Source organism: Pseudorca crassidens, chromosome 8 (genome assembly GCF_039906515.1).
Source record: "Pseudorca crassidens isolate mPseCra1 chromosome 8, mPseCra1.hap1, whole genome shotgun sequence".
Taxonomy (NCBI): Eukaryota; Metazoa; Chordata; class Mammalia; order Artiodactyla; family Delphinidae; genus Pseudorca; species Pseudorca crassidens.
The window spans coordinates 73973465-73994614 of NC_090303.1; the positions used below are offsets into that span (position 1 = coordinate 73973465).

The 21150-nt window shown below is 38.1% G+C and overlaps 1 protein-coding gene across 1 annotated transcript in view; it reads left to right on the forward strand.

The window, feature by feature from the left end:
- The window catches only part of TES (testin LIM domain protein), a 47665-nt gene that overhangs the window by 12232 nt on the left and 14283 nt on the right, over positions 1 to 21150 (forward strand). Inside the window, exon 2 of the mRNA XM_067746800.1 lies at positions 13787 to 13872. Within this exon, the coding sequence (XP_067602901.1) occupies positions 13787 to 13872 (86 nt within the window). The remainder of the gene's footprint in view (positions 1 to 13786; positions 13873 to 21150) is intronic.

Below are 21150 nucleotides of genomic sequence, written 5' to 3' on the forward strand. Positions count from 1 at the left end.
TAGGTCATATGATCTCCATGTGAAGAAATGTAGAACTCATTTCTTTGGAAAATGTCAAGTTGCCAAAGGTTTTTAAGAGGAGTTAAAAAATCTGACCTTTGAAATACTACAACAAATTGGAAATAGATTCTACAGATATTCAAATGATGCCATGTGTTAGACTCTGCCAGTGGTAGCAGAATAGAAAATTATCCCAAGAGAAATAGGCAGAAATTAATGGTAGAGGGAGGCAAGACAGATTTGAGTGGCTTAATATCCATATTTCTTTTAAGATGTCACAGGTAAAAACAATTGAGATGTTATTTGTTGGCACTTTTCTCATGGACCAGATGAAATCAAGCCGGAGGATGGAATCATCCAGTGGACCACTGTTGCCCACCCCTCTGGAACACAGGGAGTTTAGAGGGAGAAGAACAGAACTTTCATAGGTTTGAATCCCAGTTTGACACTCCTCTAGAAATTTGGACAAGTTTCTTAGCCTCCTTGGCTTTAGGGGACTTATCGGTAAAACATAGATAATACCTCCTTATTGGGTTATTGTGAGATTAAATAAAGTAATGCTTGTAAACACTTAGAACAGTGCCTGACATATAGACAGTACTTGATCAGTGTTATTATTAATGTTCTCTGTTCGGTTTTGTTTAGTTATCTAGACCTTAGTATCAATAAGTAAATGTTGGGAGAACCAGAATTGCAGGAAGGTTATCAGCTTTAGAATTCTGGGTTCAGTCTTAGCCTTGGCACTTACTGGCTATGTGAATTTGGCAAAATTATTTAACCCTCTAATCCTCAGGATCTTTATCTGAAAATGTATTGCAGCCATCTATCTCACAGGGGTATAAGAATAATTGACACGAACATTATAAAGCACAAAGTATGGTGCCTGCACATACAATAAATAGATGTATCATAATCATTATCAAGAAATCCAATTTAGAGGGAAGAAAATCCTGCATAGATCTTCAAACCATTTAACAAGCACCTGAATCTATCATCAAGAATTTTATGATAACACGCTTTCAGAAAATTATTGATACTTGATGCTTTGTTGGACACAAAGAAATATTTAAAATTCAATAACTGGAATTTATTAAATTACTAGATTTCATTTTTTCCTTTTTATAATTTGCAAATTATTTTGATTTTAATTTTTTATGATAAAAATTTATAAGTTTCTAATACTGTTTGAGTACATGCCATGTGCTAGTCATTATGGGAAAGATTTCAAAGCTATATTAATTAGGTTGCCTAGCAGGGGCACTTGATTTAACATTACCAGGTACTTTGGTCCAGTATAGGAAATAGGTATGTTTTCCTGAATAGAATCTTCCTCAGAGTTTTTGGGGTAAATTGCAAAAATGGCTACAATTCTTTGCAGCACCTCCCATTAAGAAATGGAGTCTATTTTCCTACCCTTTGAATCTGGGCTGCTGGTAGACAGTGGTAGAACTGATGTTGTGTGTGCTGCAGGCTTGGCCCTCACGAGGGCTTGTTTGCTTCTAACTACTTTATTGGAACCCTGCTACTATCATGTGAACTAGCCTAGTCCAGCCCACTGGAGGATGAAAGATGACATAGAAAAGATGAAACATCTCAGCTGAGGTTCCCCTATATTAGCTGTCCCTAGCTCACCTGAAAGGTGACTACGGATGTAGTGAGCCCAGCTCAGACCAGAAGAACTATCCAGCTGAACCCAGTCCAAGGTGTTAAACTGCAGAAGCGTGAGCAGAATATCATGACCGGAAACTACAGAATAAATGATTGTTATTTTAAGCCACGATGTTTAAGGGTGGTTTGTTAGGCAACAGATCGTAACTTATACCCCCTCTATTGCTAGGATGTAAGTCTTCTCAGCCTCCCACAGTGAAAGCTATGGAAAAGGTCTTAGAGAAGGCTTTTCTCATTCAGAATTACCCTCATAGCCCTCTGTACATAAGAAAGAGTAAAGAATCAGGACACTGTAGGTTCCCTGACATCATTGGGCACTTGAGAATGGGCCCCCTTTCTAACCTAGTCAAATCTAATTTTGATTTTGAAAGTTGTCTATTTCCCCTGAACCCTAGACAAATCTAAGATGATGTCTGTGTACCTTTTGTAGTGACAAAGTCCTTGGGCTATAGTTTAAATATAGAACAAAAAGCATGTGAATCTAAACCATTTCTCTAATAGATCAAAAATCAGAAGATGGATCAAAAATTAGTTAAGGCACTTATGTTTACACAACACATCATATAAACATAATTCATTTTTTCCAGAGTAAGGGATGGTGTGAAAAGGCTGAACAATAAGTAAATAAGCATAAGGCATCTGGCAGTAGGGTTTCTGTATCTCTCCCTTCCTTTCCCAGTTTCCAAGACCCCTATCTGTGCTATAAGACTTTGTTTTTGCTCTAAATACACCTGAATGCCAATCCTGGGCAAAAGTGGAAAATGAGAAGATTGTCTTTTTGTGCCTTTTACCCCCAATTTTCTGTGAAAGCCTTCTCTCCGTTGGGCTTTTCTCTCCAGGTCCTTTGGATGCTCATGATTCCCTGGGCATCCTTCTCTAACAGCTCTCTCAGCCAGTGCCACAAGCCTTTCCCTTCATTCTGGCTCTGAAAACATGCCTGTACTGTCCTCTTTTCCTGCGTGTGCTCTGATTAGATAGGCAATTAGTGGCAATAATCACTTAATTGTATAGTTATCCTCACCCCACTTCTATAACAGGTTACTCCTAAAGAAATAATACTGTAGCCCTTAGGCCTGGTAAACAATGATGGTAATATTCAAGTTTTGGGATATGCAGTCTTATTAAAGGCTTCTCAATACACAGCACTATCTGTGGAATCCACTCTTTAGAGCCAGCTGTGGAGGTAGTGACAAGACCAAATTAGAACTGTTTGTCATGATCTAAATTCTTTTAAGAGACTCCTACAGATGGCTTTTGGAATCAAGTTTTTAAAATCCCTTTTATAGCTAATAATTGGGAGTCTCTGAGACCTGTGTATAAAAGCAAACGCATTACGGAGTCTTTCCACTGAGCCAGAGCTCAGCCTATCCTAATTAAGAAGCCATTTCATCAGCAATTGTAGCCTGTGACATTTTTATAGCCCGCATTGTCTTTCTCAAAGTAACAGAGTTAGGAGGAGGCCCTTTTTGAGTAGAATTCGCGGAAGAGGTATTCTATTGGTGAACATCTCAAGTGACTGCCTTTAGGTAAGAGTTTAAAAATAATTTGATAGTAGTCAGTTTGAAAAACATTTATAAGGAGCCAGCATAAACTGAACAGACACAATACATTTCTTTTTATAATTTGCTACCTAAAATAAGTGCAGTCTCTTAAAAAAAAATCTAAATTATTTTGTCCCTAATAATACGGTGAGGATACATTAGGTTTCGAAAAAGTATACAGTACTGAGAAGTTGGTTATGAACTGGTGACTATAAATACTACCTAATTTGAATCAAGTAATTTACATTCTGATATCACAAAGAAGTGCTATATATTTTTTCCTTTACTTTCCATCACCAGAAGAGTTATGTAATAGAATAAGGTTTATATCAATCTTTTTCCAGTTTTATTCTCTATTCATTAAGGAGGACTATGACATATAAAAATTGTGAAATTTTTCTCTTAAATATATTTCTAGAAATTTCTTGCTAGTCAAACCTGATATTTTGTATTCTGGTTTGTGGCTGTGTTCTAAAACACAAGTATGTGTGCACACAAGTGTGTATGTATATACATTGAGATGGTTAGAGAATAAGACTTAGAGACTAAAAATCATATTCTACCCTGTCTTCTGGAAGACTGTTCCCTGATCTTGACTGAGTGAACAGTTAAATTGAGGTGAATAAGAGCATTTATAAAGGAATGAGCAAAGTTTTGTTTTACTATGCCCGTTGGGGTGAAGACACATTTAAATATTTGAAATGGAAAAAAATAAAGTCAGGGGTTGTAGATAAGCACACCCTATATCCTCTCCCTTTGTAAAGTCTGTCATCACAAATCGCTTAGTATTTAAAATCAAAACAGAATAGAGGCCGTGGCAGACAGTCTCTAAGGTGGCCCCCATTGATCCCCACCTCCTAGAATTCATACTCCTGTATATTCCCCTTCCCTTGAGTGTGGGCTGGACCTGGTTAGTTGCTGCCAAGGAATATAACATGGCAGATGTGATGGTATATCCCTTTCAAGATTAAAGACTGCAGCTTCTGTCTTGGGTACTCTCACTCTCTGTGCGATCACTTGCCCCTGGGAAAACCAGCTGCCATGTCACAGGTGCCAATGTGAGAGAGCTTAAAAGTGGATCTCCTTCCAGTCGAGCCTTGAGATGACTGCAGCCCTAGCTGACCCCTGATTGCAACCTTGCAAGAGGCTCTGAGCCTGCCCACCTAGGTAAGGCACTCCCACCTGCCTGACCCACAGAAAGCTATGAGATGACAAATATTTGTTATTTTCAGCCCCTAAGTTTTAGGGTAATTTGCAATTAATACAGAGGTTTTCCATTATAAATCTAGGAATTTAATGATTTGAAAAAAAATGAAAAGAATTATTGCAGTTTTTGCCTCATTATGTAACCCCTGGACACTGCATAAATGTACAGATTCGTTTCTATAATGTAGTAAGTAATTTTGAGTACTAGTGATGTCTCCATGTTTTGAATAAAGATCTTTCAACTCTGAGATTCAATTTGTTCGTTTGTATTTCGTTGTTTCTTTTAAAACATTTTTTCTCTTGCTATAACATTGGAAGAGACCTATTTTGCATCGGGACCCTGGATATTTTCCTTGACTCCTGACCCATTCTTTTGAGGGCCCTCTTGTGTGCGTGATTAATCACCTCAGGGCATTCAGTGTTAGTGCAGCTGACACAGGTTTCTTATAATCAGTCTCAGGTTTGTCTAGGAAGGAGAGCTCCTGGCTGGTGACGAATAAGCAGTCTTTCAGATCAAAATCTATTGTTCTACAGAAGTTACAGATGAGGCATATTACTCATTTAAATTATTACTTATCTTCAGAGTCTCATTTTGGAGAAAAAAAGTGGTGACTTTATAGTCAAGAGCTCAGGATTTAGAGTTAGAAATGCCAAGATTCAAATCTCAGCTCTGCACTTGGCATATTGCCAACAAGATAGCTGGGCAATCTTAGACAAATTTCTTAATCTCTCCAAGTCTCAGTGTCTTTATTTGTGAAATAGGAGTGATAACACTTTCCCACAGGTCGTCTTGAGAGTTTCATAAGGTGATGTATGTATTGTGCCTGGTAGGTATTAACATCTTAACAAATGGTGGTTGAGGTATTTTTACTACCACTTCCACCTTCACAACTACCAGTGCTCATTAAGAAAAAGAATAATTAGAATCGCTTCAAGGTATCCTACCAAAACTAAAATTCATTATTGTTTCCTAGAAAAAAGCAGCGGGATCTACCTCTGATCTTCATCAAAAACGTTACCATATTTATTGAAGTTGTATGGATGTCTTAGGTAATCTGCTGCAATCTGATTACATCCCAGATCGAAGTAGACAGGTTGCCTTGGTTACAGTCCTTGTATCACTTACCTAATACTGGTACTGACCTAAGAAATGTAGGGGAAGACTGGGTGGGAGTTATCTATTTAATTTGTTAAAGTTCCAGGAAGATTGACCCAGTACCTCCAGAATAGAATTTATTATAAACTACTTAGACTGAAAGATCACTTGTTTCCTTTTCTTTCCTACCACAATGATTTGTTAGTGATGATTTACTACTATGTGTGAACAAAAAGGTGTCAGTCCATTTGTCTCACAGCGGATTTTATGATACAAATTCATCATGTAGGGCTCTGGCTTTGTACTTCATGTGCTGAAAAGCTGAAGGGATATGGAAATGAATCCTAGAATCTGCTATGAAGAGTTTTATTCCCACTTACTTCTGAATAAGTGGTCTTGAAAACTAAAGACCCTTCATTGATTATTTTATTCTTGGCTATAATATTTTGATCTCAAGTTAAAATTATATTTCTTTCTATTTAAAAAATTTAGTTACTAAATATTTATCTAACCCAGGGTCTTTCCATGTTCATGACCTATGTTTAGGCACTGGAGGTTAAGAACAGGCATTCGGCAATGCAACTGACATTGGGTCCGTTAACAATTTTCTGCTTTAGTTTCTTCATCTGGATGAAAATGCAGATAATGAATAGTTTTCATAGAATTGTTATGAGTATAAAATGAGATGATCCATGTAAAAATCTCATAACCATGCCTGATAATATAATTGCTCAATAAATATTTGCCATTGCTTTTATTATCACCATCACCCCTGCCAGAGCCATTTTATTTTATTTTATTTTATTTATTTATTTTGTGATACGTGGGTCTCTCACTGTTGTGGCCTCTCCCGTTGCAGAGCACAGGCTCCGGACGCGCAGGCTCAGCGGCCATGGCTCACGGGGCCAGCCGCTCTACGGCATGTGGGATCTTCCTGGTCCAGGGCACGAACCCCTGTCCCCTGCATCGGCAGGCGGACTTTCAACCACTGCGCCACCAGGGAAGCCCTAGAGCCGTTTTTTAAAAAAATTTTTTATTTTTTATTTTTCTTGTGAAAAGCAATGGGAATTCCTTGGGGTAAAGGTGCTATGTCATAAATGATTTGATAATTAAAACAAGTATTAAATAAATAGATAACACTTTTTGGCATTTCTACAAATCTCAGGCTGTGTAGCAGGCGTCAGGAATTCAAATATGAACAAGAAACTCACAGTCTAGTGGGGTAAATGGATGTCATAGTATAGAAAAAAGGGACTAAATAATAGAATTTGAACCAAGACCAATAGGAATTCAGAAGAACTTTGCTGAGGATAGTTCAAGGAAGGTATCACCAAGTAACTGCTGTTTGAACTGGGTGTATAGAGAGTAGCATTTTACCAGATGGAGAAGAGGAATGAGATCCAGGCAAGGAGAAAGCTCGTCTAGAAGCAGAGCATGGCTGGAGGGGAGGGGTGTGAGGAAGGGAGCTGTAGGAGCAAGGGTGGTGCCAGGTTGAAAAGGCTTTTTTCTCTCTGCCAGGCTAAGACATGTGAAATTCACTGCACTCATTAAAAACATCTAACAAGGGGAATGTTATGATCATCTTTGGGTTTTATTAAAATAACTTTGGGAGCAGCACTATGACATTATATGAAAGGAGTGATTAGTTTGGAGAGTATGTTCCCAGGTTGATGTGATAGAAGTTTGAACACGAACTGTGGAGTGGAGATGAAGGAGGAAACTGTAGGTTTTAGAGAAGAGACCAGAAAAGACAGGGACCTAAAAAGCATGGCTTAGACGAGGATAAAGAAGGCCTCGTGACTAAGTGACTGACTAAGTAATGACTTTTTCTTCATTCTTGTTCTCATGTATTTCAGACTTGAGTAAGTGAGAGATGGGAAGTTTTCGTTCTTATGATTAAAGGAAAAGATAACAGCAATTTTAGTAGGAATGATTAATCGTGGCTCTTAATCACAATAAATTATTCTCACCTATAAAGTGTTCTCACCTAAAACACTTGGCAAACTATAGAAGTTAAAGGATGCCTCTCTTTTTACTTTTAAGTCTGGTTTTCTATGCAACCTAACCTTTTTTTTTTTTTTTCTATGGGGGGTGGTTACTGAAAATCTTAGTAGATAATGTGAAACAGGCATTGAGCTAAAAATCTAAAACTGTTTAAATCTGTCAGAGAGATTAATGAAAACATATCGATTTGGGTTTGGGTGGGGGGAACTTCACAGATTATACCAGGTTTCTAAAAGAGCCACGTGCTGAGAGGAATTATTTACATAGAAATGCAGTTCCTTTGTCCAGAATATTCATTCGTGTGAACAAGATCTAAAATGCCTAAGAGTGTAATATGAATGCATGTATGTATACATATATATGTATAGGTAGATGAATACAGATACACATATACAGAGACAGAGAATATATGTGTATTTCATATAATCTACCTTGGTCAGCTTCATTCCAAGATGAGTAAAGAAGTCTTAGTAACACTTGCTTGTTTAGTAACCACATATGATTTTTTGCTCCAGAGGGAAATTTGGTTATGAAAACAGCATGAATCAGATGATCTCACCATGAATACTGAATAATATCTTCCAGACCCAAATTGTATCCAAATCAACTCAGACTGTGTTTGAAATACCAGATGTTCTCTACTCTTCTTTCCTCTTTCTTTAAAGTATCTGACATGCAGTACCCTTTCCTGGGTCATAAGGGTCACTTGAAATGTTGCCAACCTATCTGGTTGCCTGAAATTATGAATATGGAGAAATTGAACCCATTCCCATTTCTTACTCTAAAATAAGCAGGAGATGATGGATGTTTGGAGGCACAGATCATAGTGCTATAAGCTCAGTATCTGGATCCTATAATTAAGGATATTTTAAAAGTCTTATTTGTCTATGACTAGTGTTTCAGAATAAATATTATACGTCATTTTTATTTTTTCAAAGGACCTTGATAGGTATTCCTAAAGCGTGACTGTAGTTTTTCCAAATATAGTCAATCCAAAGAACCTGTTTTCTTGGACACCGAAGAAGAAAAATTAATCTGTCATAACCTTGTATTGATGCTGACCAGAATGCGTTACTAAAATTATATGAAGAAGACAGCTTTGGGACTTGTGTGCTTATGAAAAAGCATGTGTTTTCAGGCATCAAGCATTGACTCTGCAGGGAATACTGTATCACATTTGCTGTTGAAATAATTATGTGCAACAGAACTGTGTCTTATCCCTCAGAACGTAAATTTTTTGTTTCCTATGTGTACTTTATAAACTACTATTCCAAGCTGAATTCCAAATGATTCTGACCTGTAAGAGCCAATAATATATTAGCTTTCTCAAATAATTATTTTCTATTTAGTGTTTAAATGTTGAGCAGATGACCATGCTGAATAACAACTAAGATGAAGTTAATCTGAAACATGATTTTCAGTCATAATTTTAGAATTAAAAGGTGTCTTGGAATTGATCTAGTTCAATTCCTTCATTACCTAGATGAAGCCTAAAGAAGAAAAATGACTTCTAAAATCACTGGACTTGGCAGTGATATAATACCTTGGGGCCAGATCACAGTTTTCCTGACTCTCTTCCAGTGCTCTTTCTGCATTTTCACTGTTTAGCCATGTAATTCTTGATCATTTCCTTAATACCTGGTGTAGCTAATTCTCGTGACATACGACATATGAGCACACATATATTGGTGTTTATATTACTCCAAGGATCTGAACTTCACGTTCTAAGCAGCTAGGCTATCTTAGCTGAGGCTAATACTTTCTGGACTTCCCTTCCTCTCTACCACCCCCTCCCACACACCATGGGTATCATTAAATAACACCTTCCCTGTTCTCATCCCTCACCAAGAATTCTCCAGCCCAGAAACCTGGGCAGAAACTAACCGGTAAGATCCGGATGTCTAAGAGTAACAGCCATGGCTCTTGAGGAAAGGAGAAGGACCCTGACCAAAGGATGCAGTCTGTGCTGCGGGTAGGGGGAGGGACAAGGTATAGTGAGAAGAATTCTGGATCCTGGACTTAAGGGAATCCTGAACACAGAGTAAGGAGGAAGAGAAATTGGCTGAGCCCTTAGGACAGATGGGGTTCCAGACCCTCAAACTGAGACTAAGAAGAGTTGGGGAATCCCAGCTCCTGTGACCTCTGCCCAAAAGGTCTCGGAATAGGTCTTGAGAAACTGTGCCTAGGGCAGCTCTGGCTCTGAAACTCATTTTACTACAGAGTAAAATCCGTACATTTTACTTCATTTGATATATGTTTGACTTGTTAAAGGGAGGGTAGCAGATTCCTGGATGGCTAAATTGGCGTGGGAACAAAAGCAGAAGAAAGTTGCCTCACACCAGTAGGGATGTGTCTGCTGGGGTGCAATTTTATCATCTAAATTGGATTGAACAGGATTAGAGAACACACTGCACTCTGGATTATAATTTAGCCTGGAACTAGGCACATCGACGAAACAGGGAAAATGCTGGAGTGTGACCCACAGATCTTTGTTGTCTGAGTGGCTTTGTGCTTTTGTATCCTAACTGAGGTTGATAAAAAGGGTAAGATTATGGAAGACGTATCCACCCAGTAAGTGGCATAAATTAGAGATCTTCAATGCTGGGTGTCAAGGAGGTTGACTTTTTATAGCTTCATTTACAGGGAAATTTAATGAAATTCCCTTAAAGAGAGTAAATTCATTGCCAGTCTGAAACTCTCTAATCACTTTAGCTGCTAACAGTGGTTTTGAAAACTAGGTGCTTTTTTGGTTTGAGTGTTGTTTTTAAATTAGAACTGCTTCCTTTGGGTTATAGCAGGAGAGAGTGTATCATATTGCCATGACCTCATTCCACTCTCTTTCATTTACTTGTTGTCTCTTTGTGATTTTTGAGAGTCCCCTCACTCCTTATGTCTGGGCCCTGGGGGAAGAGGAGAGTGTGTGTGTTTGGGAAGGTGGGAAGGGACATGTTCTTAAGGTGGTCACAAACCCAAATTGCAGGAAACAGCCTGTATGGAGATTAAGGTGACCTTCCAGGCAGGCCGGCCGGCAGGGGTGGAAGAACATTGGAGCAGTGCTGTCTGAGCTTTCCAGGGCAGACTGCAGAGCCCTTTTCTCAAATTACTGCTTTTCTCAGAGTCGGGTCTCCTGAAAACTAAAATAGCTAGATTCTTTTGTCTTTTGCATAATGCACTTTATTTCCGTGGGTCTCCCTAACCCTGAGGTTTGGCCAGCAGAACTTAAGAGGGGCTCTTGCCCCCTTTCCCCCATTCTCCACTCCACCCCCATTGCCTGCATGGCTTTTCTCTAAAGCTTCCTCCTTAGAGTATCATCCTTTCTCTGGGAATGTCTTCTCTGTTAAATCTGGTGGCCTAAGACACCGTACCAAATTGTTCAGGATATATATTTCTTCCTCAGGAAAAGGAAAAAAAGAGAGAGAACCCCACCTGGCCTGCTGCAAGGCTGGCTGTATCACCTCTCAAGTACTCTAAGATGTCCTCAGCTCTAACCATCCCTCTTCTGTCACAGGCTTCAAATATGATGTCCCCTCTGCCTTGAATGTACTTCCTCCTCCTCTTTACTGAGTTAGATGTTGCTCATCCTTTCCAGCTCAGTTCAGCTATCACTTGTTCAAAAGAGCTTTCCCAACCTCCCTGCCTGATTCAAGGCTTCTCTTTATAGAGGCCTCAAACTCATCTCCACTGAGACATGTTGCAGGAGGCTTGGGGCCTGTAGTTCTTTTCCTTGAAGCAGAAATGAGGCAGGGAATCTTTTTAGAAAACGGAAGGGGTCCCACTGGACACCCTATAGAGTCTGCCCCAGCAGCACTAGCACAGTGCAGCACAAGTCAGACTGGGTTTTAGGTTAGCTTGCTGTCGACTAGCTGTACGACCAGGAGCAAATCAACTCTCCTCTGAATTTTAGTTTCCTGATCTCTTACACCAGGGGGACGCCTAGGCCTGTCCCGCACTAAGAATATGTGGGGCACTTTAAAAGAGTAGATGTTCATGAGACACCACCAGTTCTAATAATTCTAATAAATAAACTGATAACCATTTTAAGAAGATTGAAAAGCAGGTAGGAAAGAAACAACTTGCCCCTTTCCAAGGCTGACTTTGTAAATCAGCAGTGAGCTACACTGAGGCCTTAGTGTAAAATCTCTGGTGACTAATTGAGGTTCTAGTTACATTAGCTGAGCTTCCAAGTTTCATTCAGAAATACAGAATGAGATGGTATTGGTCCAGTATGTTTCTGGTATTTTATTAAGGCCAGTGTTGCTCAGACCAGATGATTTAGATTGGAAGGCAGGCAAGAATTTGTTTAGGTGGCCATTTAACTTAGAGGCAGAAGCATACTTAGTTCTCCATTATTATATAAGCCAGTAAATCTTTGTTTCAGGATTTTATACACACTTACATATAAGTTTGTGTATGTCTGCATGTTTTCTTTCATGGGATAAGATGTATTTCTTACTGTGAATTATATACAAGAGAGTTTGAAGCACCTGCTTTAAGCTAAGCTGTGTGATTAAGGCTTAATAATGTAATCTTAATTTTCATTTGGGATCAGAGTTTAGCAGGAGATGCATGAAACACAGTATGAGGCAAATCCATATACCAGGAGGATTCAGGATTGTTACCTCTCCTGTAATGGAAAACTAGAAAGGGCTTGAAAAAGAATAGACCTCTTTTTAGATTTGCTGTTCATTTTACTGTGGATATCGTAATGGAGAAAACTCTTTAATTATGTTCCTTGCAAAAGACCAGAAAACTAAAATAGCTAGATTCTCTCTGTCTTTTGCGTAACCCACTTTATTTCCGTCTGTGAACTATAATGATCAGTGACAAGGAAATAATTTGATTCTTTCAAAAAAAAGTGTCTAGTTTTAAAGTATACAATTTAGAGAATTTTAAATCTTTGAAAATTGGTAATGGAGACATGGCAAAGGTGACAAAGTTTAGTTAATGCTGGACAGATTTTTATCCCCTTTAGAAAGTATTCTTGAGAAGGTATACCTTTAAAATATTGTAGGTTCTCCTAAGCAGCTGGGTGGACCAGCTGGTTTTGAATATGCCCTTAGTTATCGTAAGAGGATGTGGTCATTTTCTTCAGGGAAAAATGGAAGGGCTTCATTTAAACTTCAGGGCATGGTCAAGCTGATCTTTCAAGGAACAAGTTACAATGTGGTTTGATTGCACAGGAGAAACACAACTTGGTCAAGCTACAACAGGGAGCCACTGAAAAACATCTCTCATCTGGCTTGAACTCTTACTCCAGATACTAGGCAGTAACAAATTTGTCAGCAGTCACTGATGTGATATTTAAGCTACAGAATAATCGAGGCACTGGTGATTTGCCAATGTGCTGAAGCGAAGCCAGTCAATCTTTTTTACTCTAGTATCAATAGTTGGGTAAAAGAGGTTCCATTGCCTTCTTGTGTCCTTCCCTCATCTGCACCCCCCCTCTTCTGCTTATGAAGTCATGTCTCAGGAGTTCCAGAGGGTTATTGTTCAATACGGGAAAGGGAAATAGTCTGCTATAATGAGGACAGTAGTACAACCCCTCCACCCCCACCTCAGGCATAAGAGCACAGACCTTGGAATCAGGTAGACCTGGAGTCAGATCTCTTCTCTACCATTTATTAACATTTTGATCTTAAGCAAGCTCTACAGCCTCTCTGAATTTCAGTTGTCATCTCTAAGATGGAGAACAATATTGCCTACTTTATAAGCATTTTATGAGGTTCTGTAAGATTTCAATGAGATAAGTACTTTATCTCTATTCCTGGCATTCAATATGTTTGTTGTTGCTATTATTATTATATTTATCAAAAAATAAAATAATATTAAATTGTATTTCCCTAAATCATTTGCATATTCCATGTTTGCCAAAAAATATGTCATTTGGGGCTAGGCTTGCTTTCCGAGCTCTGGCTCCTCTGACTGCTCCCTGTATCTATTGTATACAGGGCATGAAGTGGCCAAAGAGATGAATTCATGACTTTTTGTCACCTGCAATATTTGTAGTCTTCTATGTAGTTGTATTCTAATGCTTTTCTATTCATGAAAAAAAGCAATAAGAATACAAAGTATGTTGTGTGTGTACTTGGAATCGCCATTTAGTGTACCTGGGTGTCATCACTGACTAAACAATGTGACACTCATAAAAGATTTATTTGCAAGTTCTATCAACAGGAGTGGTAAATGGAATTAAAGGTATAATTTATTGAATTTTTTAAGATTTTTTTTAAAAAAATGTAATAACAGGTTCACGTTGTTTTCTCTTTAACAGATGGGCTTAGGACATGAGCAAGGATTTGGAGCCCCCTGTTTAAAATGTAAAGGAAAATGTGAGGGGTTCGAACTGCACTTCTGGAGGTAATGTTTTGAAAACCACAACCACAATAGTAATTCCTGCTTTTTGTCACTGCTTCCTCAGACAGCAGAGATCGCTTACAGGCTACCCAGCATGGTTGCTAAGTTGTGGATCTGTTATATTCTTTTCTAAGAAGTAAAGCTATTCTGACTTCCCATCATTATTCGAGCTAATTGGGCCATAGTAACTATATTTAGAATTGTTTGATTTATTTACTGTTCTTCAGTTTCCCTATGAGACTGAAATACTGAACACGTCTCTTTTCTGAGTGGCAAATAAGTTTGTGGTAATCTTGAAGGACTATTTTGTGGTAATCTTGAAGGACTATTTATTAGTTATTCTTTTGTTAAAAACGTATAACTGCACATCTCATCTGTACATTTGCGATAAACAATAAATATGATGAATTGAGCAGTCATGTCCTAGTTCTCAGGAAATTGACTTGAATCTAGGTCTTTCCAAAATTTTCATTTGTAAATTTACTACTGAAAATCTTTGAAACACTTGAGTTTAAAAAAATAATAATTCATCGCCATTGTTTTTGTTTGAATCAAGTGCCTATATGTGGAGGATGAATGTTAGTGGATCAAAAATATGTATTTTGTATAGCTCTTATTTGCATGTTTTTAAAAAAATATTATCATACATCATATAAACCTAAAATTGGTATTTTAAACCTGTTCTTTTGAAGAACATAAATGTTCATCAGCGGCTGTCAAGACCGTAATAGTAGTTTATAAGTCTGTTCAAAGTTAGAATTAGCACAACATTGCTAGAAGAAAAATATTAAAACGATCAACCATACATTATTTGGATGGAAGCTGCCTGTTGGAATGAATCTTACTTGAGAGCCACTTTTGTACTGCGTATTTCCATAGGAAATGCTCTAGAATAAAAAATGTCCTCAGCTATTGAGGTTGTATACAGTGCAAGTTAAAGGAGAATGTAAAATAAAATTTGGGATATTAGGCTCTTTTAAAAGCTCATTTATTTAGTAAGTTTCAGGAAACAAAGACAGTTGTTTTAAATAGTGAAGGCAAAGGAAAACCTTAGCCCTCCCCAAATGATGATACAGTTCTTTATCTGGAAGGAGCTAATATGTTCCAGGGAATTTCAAATTTACAGGACTTTAATAGCTGTTCCTGTGCTGCCTCTTCAAGGGACATAGCAGTTTTTCAATATGTCTGTCACCTTTTAGAAAGGTAAAGTCACTAGACACAAAATAGTTTTCATGGACTGGAATATTTCAGCTCCTAATGTGAGCGCGACTCTCATTTGTACTGAGTTTTGTGGAGAGCTGCACTGCCCTCTGCTGGGCACAGTGCTTGCTTCACAGTCTTAAAATATACTCTTTTTAGTTTGACTATACATTTGCCAAAAACTGCTGATGAGATTTTTAAAGCTCATTCCTAAGTGATGGCGTCTTTTCTCTAAAGCAGGTTAGTTTATAGTAGTTCTTATTTGCTCTATGTTATTTTTGTATTGTAGATAACTATCATCTGATATTTTCAGATAAAAATGTCAGATAAGAACAGATACCTATGGCATGAAAATCACTTATTTATTTTAATTTTTCCACACAATCTCATCTCCTTACCTGGGTATTGTCTGAGAATCTGCTAAGAGCCATAAAAGACTAGGGCTTTGTCATGGCCTCTAATCTAACTTGGGTTTATATAGTCTGTCCAAATGGTGTTACTTAGTAGTGCTGTCTTATTCCTGGCATTCCAGACACATTTCTCAGAATTTTTGATAATTCCTTGACCTTTTCACCACAACTGGAAGGCTTGAGGGTAAGTGCCTTTACCTCCAGATGAGCCATTTTCAGTACAGTCTTTGAAGACCTTTTACAGACTTTCTAAGGCTGGTTGTCCTGAGTGTAACAAAGATTCCAGGTCTGGTCCAGGGCCACAGAACTTCAGGGCTGGGACTGAAGTGGACATGGGGTCTCAGGATCCTGTCCACTTAGCTTCCTCCTCCATCTTCACGGTGACCCTGGACTTCTGAGACCCTTAGGGCCTCATGGAGCACATTGTGAAAATCAGAGCCTAATTATTCTTCACTGTTATTAGTCGGGCCTTCTATGCAGCCACAAGAATGGCCTTTTGAAAATGGATACTATTATGTACTTCCCAATAGCTTAAGAACCTTCAGTGTTTTCCCACTGGAGTTGATCCTTTAAGCGAAGTCTTTGGCCTTTGATGTTAAACCTCAATATCTGGCCTCTGCTACTGTTCCAGCCTCCCCTCCCATTTCAGGCACCTGTGCTTCAACTACTTAGACACATGCTGTTTCCTGAAATTTCTGTGCCTTGCCTCATGTTCCCTTTGCCTGGAAAGACCCTACATCTCACCACCTGGAAACAAAAAGTCCTTCCTGTTCTCTTCAAGTCTTAGCCCAAGCACTATCTCTGAGAAGTTCTTTACTCCCTGTATTAGTCAGCTCAGGCTTCTATAGCAAAATACCATAGACTGGTGGCTTAAACAGCAGAAGTTTATTGTCTTACAGTTCTGGAGGCTAGAAGTCCAATATCAAAGCATCAGCATGGTTGATCAAAGCATCCTCACCAGAACCACTTCCTGGTTTGTAGATGACCACCTTGTGACTGTGTCCTCACATGTCCTTTTCTCTGTGTGTGTACATAGAGAGAGAGAAAGATCTCTCTCTTCCTCTTGTTATATGGCCACCAATTGTATCAGATTAGGACCCCACCCTTATGATCTCATTTAACTTTACTTCCTAAAAGCTCTGTCTCCCAATACAGTCACATTGGGGGTTACAGCTTCAACATAGGAATTTGGGGAGGGACACAGTTCAGTCCATAGCACCCTCTGTCCCTGCTTCCACACACTCCCAAGTAAAGTAAATCATTTCCCCCCTTAGCACCTTGTACACTTGTAGGAAGCCAGGAAATAAATACTGAGACCTCATTTTCTTCATCACTTGGACTTCCTGCTGGTGCTTTCCATTGCTGGGGACAAGGTAACACACTGCTTCAGTCCTTAGGGGTCAGCCTCCTAGGGCACAACACAGGGTACTGTGCAGAATGGATCTAGAGAGTGATGGAAGAGATCCAACAGGCATGACTGTCTATTCAAGGTGTGTCTCAAAAGTTGTAAAAAGCTGAAAATGAACTGTTAGATGTATGGAAGTTTAGAGTGGGACTCGTAACTTAGCTAGCCAAACCTCATTTTACAGATCAAAGAACTAAAACCCAAGGGAGTTAAAAATGACTTGTTTGAGCCTATTAGTTATTAATAAGAAATATAATACATGAACATCTTCTGTGTCACACACCAATAAACACTTACAATAGTTTCCTGTTGCTGCATAACAAATTGCTACAAATTTAGCAGGCTAAAGTAACACCTGTTAATTAACTCAATATCCATTTACGCTTTAGATCAGAAGTCTAGGCAGCTTAGCTGGAGTCTCTGCTTAGGGTCCCAAAAGGCTGAAATCAGAGCATTGGGTAGGTTGAGCTCTAATCTGGAAACTCTGGGGTCAGAATCTGCCTCCAGGCTCATTCCTCAGGTTGGTAGAATTCATTTCCTTGTGGTTGTAGGCCTGAGGTCCCTGTTTCCTTGCTGGCTGTCATCCAGTGGCTGCTCTCAGCTTCTAGAAGCCACTCACATTCCTTAGCACTTGGCAACCTCCATCTTCTAAGCCAACAACATTGCTTAGAATCCTTTCTGCACCTTCGATCTCTCTGAATTCCTCTCATGCTCCCAGCCAGAGAAAACAATATTTTTTAAGGGCTCTTGTGATTAGATTAGGCACACCTGGATAATCTCCCCTTTTCCATATAAAGTAACATAATAATAGGAATAACACCAGGGGTGAAGGTCATGGGATGACTTAAAATTCTGCTTATCGCTTTATTTACCTGATTGTACCTAATCCTCATAATACCTTTTGAGATAACTGGTAGTATTCCTGTTTTATATACAAGAAGTCAAAGACTAAGAAAGTTAAATAACTTACTAAGCAAGGCTTATCGATGGCAGAGCTGGAATTTGGACCCAAAACTTGCCAAAACCTTCCTTATCACCGCCTTTCTACAGGATAGAACAGAAACTCAGAACCATCTTTACACTCTCCTGCCCAGTGAACTGTGGACTGCACCAGACTATCCACCCTACATGTGGCACTTCTGCGGCATAGACATTTTGGTGGACAATAATATTTTAACTGTGAGCTCTCCTTTTTTTTCAGTGCACCAGTAATTACAAGACCAGAGAAAAATAAAAGGTTGAGGAGACCTGATACTTATCACATAAGAGCTACTATCTTCTGGGCACACTTTCAAGTAATATTTAGAGATAACAAATATTTATGAAATGCAAGGCAGAAACCTAAGATATCAAAGAGTTTATAGCCAATTATTTCATATCATTGGAACCACAGGTTCTTTATCATATAAGTAATATAATTATTTGTTTGTCTTATCCTTGATAAATCCTTCCAATAAAAGAGTTACATTTTACAAGAAAAGTGTTACTTGAATATAGCATACATCTGTCCGGAGAATTTCTGATTGGGTTAGAGCTGGCTGAAAACTGAAAATTCCCCACCATAAATGGATTAATGCTTGCGCTGAATTCTATAACAGAGGCCCACGCTTAAGTCCATATATGTATATCCCTGTTGTAAAAGGGCAGCTTCCAACTCTTTTAAATTATTTGTTTATAGCAGTGCCATGACCATTCCTTTAAATCACTGTGACTGCTGGCAGCATGTCAAAGCACTCCAGTTGCTACTACTTGCCTTGGAAAAATAATAATTTTTACAAATAGTACTACAAAAATAATTTCTCTATTGAGGAGATGAGGGATAGTTTCTTGACTGCTTTCAGCTTGAAACTGTAAATCTATCTACTTTTCTGAGGCAATGCTTTTGGTAAATTTTGGTACTCTCTCTCATGGACTTAACTCAAGAACTCTGAAGTTGTAATGTAAAATTTTGAGAACACAGTTCTGATTTGTCATGCATATTAATCTTTGCATGTGTATGTGTTAACAGCATTAAACATTTTTGTACAAAAACTTTTTAGTACAAATAACCCTCCTCCTCCCACATCTTAGAGCTTCCCAGTCTACCAGTCTACCCTCACATCTTTTTTAGAAAGTCATAAAAAAGACTTTTAAACTAACTTAACTCAGAATCCCCCCACCCTTTTTTCCCTTCACACAACTTTAATTAACATCCCATGGAGAGCTTGGGGAGAATTGCTTTAGGGCAGTTTAGAAGATTTAGAGGTAAGACAACTGTGCTAAGTATGGGAACTGAGTTATATACTCCCCCAAACTGCTATTGAATTGGAATAGCTCAAATAAATTTAATAAAAATAAACTATTTAAGTCTACATATATCATCAGAAGTTATGTGTGAATCATCTGAGGAAAGATACTCTACAAACCTTACAAACATAGCCCCTAGCACATGGATACTGAGCTCACCTAAGCCCTGTTTTTGTTTTGTTTCCGGTTGGCATAAAACCAATTTTTTAAAGTTCCTTGTTTTCTTAAAAGGGATGGAATCTGGGTTATTTTAGACTGAAATTAAATATATTATAAATGTCCCACTCATCCTCACGCCTTCTCTTAGATACAAAGATAATGGTATCTCTTTCTTCCCTAATTCCTTAACAAAATTCTCCTTTTAATAAATTTATTGGCTAGTTTCCAGATGACTTTGAAAGTTCTTAAATGATATTTCTAAAAATAAAATAATTTTAACTTAAATATGGGAGATTCAAATATAAAACACTATAGACTAAAATCCCAAGAAAAGGATTTAAAACATTTTTTTAAACCTAGATAAGTAGTAGATGGCACACGTTTCCACATGGATAGCCCTTGGCACCTGGCCCAGATTTTATGGGTTTATTTCTTGCCTAGTGGTTTGTAGCTGTCCCTTTTTATTGTAGAAATGGAGCTCTGGTATTAGGAGTCTGGAAGGGATGTGGTCATTCCAGCTCCTTCAGTGATGACAACTCTGACTAAAAGAACCATCCTACCCTTCTTGAGTCACATTCCTGCCAAGTGCTCTGTTACTGCAGATTACCATGCTGGCGTAAGGATGCAGATGAGGCTAATAATATATTGGGATTTTCAAAACTATCATGAGTCAATCATAGGTTTTCCCCACTTAGAAAACTGATAATCAGGCATAGTCTGACTTCTTTAGCTACTTCTTTTTCCCTCATCACTGCTGCTATTGGTGTAGTGTTTTAACCTGATTTTTCTTGCTTTAATAAAGGTATTTCAGGTGGGTGAAGGGGTGGACAGGGAATATAGATTTTCTCAGAATGTAAATATTCCAAGAACAGCCAAGATGAAAAATAAGAAAAAATATAGAGATGGCTATTATATCACTGGTTAATATACTTCTTTTATATAACATTTTCACAGTAAATATAATTTATTTAACCATGCTACAGCTTGTCGTAGTATAGTTCATGCTTTAGAAAGCCCGCAGGCTTTATTTTACTTACTCTTTTACTATTTGTCTTTCATATTCTAGAATCTAACTCCCCTCATTTCATAGCATACATGTTGTACTGGTGTAGAACTGGATAATAAACATTTCCAAAGGAACTCCAGTATTCATCACATCCTTGTAAAATTATTACTTCCTTCTTTAGTGAACCACTTTGCTAATATTAGGATGCATGCCATAGTTCACAGCCATATAAGGATCTATTTATCTATATTAAGAACTAAATTCCCAACCCACCTCTTTACCCTCAGGAAGGTGTGATTTAAAACTTGATCCAAAAGCAATGTGATAGTTTTATGTATAATTATATTGTTTTTGTTAACCGAAGAACAAGAATGAAGAACATACTGTAGTAGAATAGTATGCTCCTTTCCACTAGATGGAAGTATGAGATAACCAGATGTAAGAGTCTTTTATAGCTGAACTGGAATATGCAAACTCTTCAGCGAATTCTTACCAAATAAAGAATTCTGACCAGTGTGTGCACAAGGCAAGTATTTAGCCTCTCTACCTTCATATCTCTGACACTCTGTCTCTTTCTTTCTCTCTCTTTCTGGGACTGTATAAATCAGATCTAATGTTTTCAGTTTGCATACCTCACCTTAAGAAAACAGGACACAAAAATCAATAATTATTTAATAATGTGTTATTTGGCAAAGAGTTTTTTAGTTGTTTTGTTTTTTGCTAATTTTCTGATGTAGAGAAATCCAATGATTTATATTAATTTTAAATCCTTAAGACTTATTAAACTCTTAATGATGGTGATACATTTTTATATG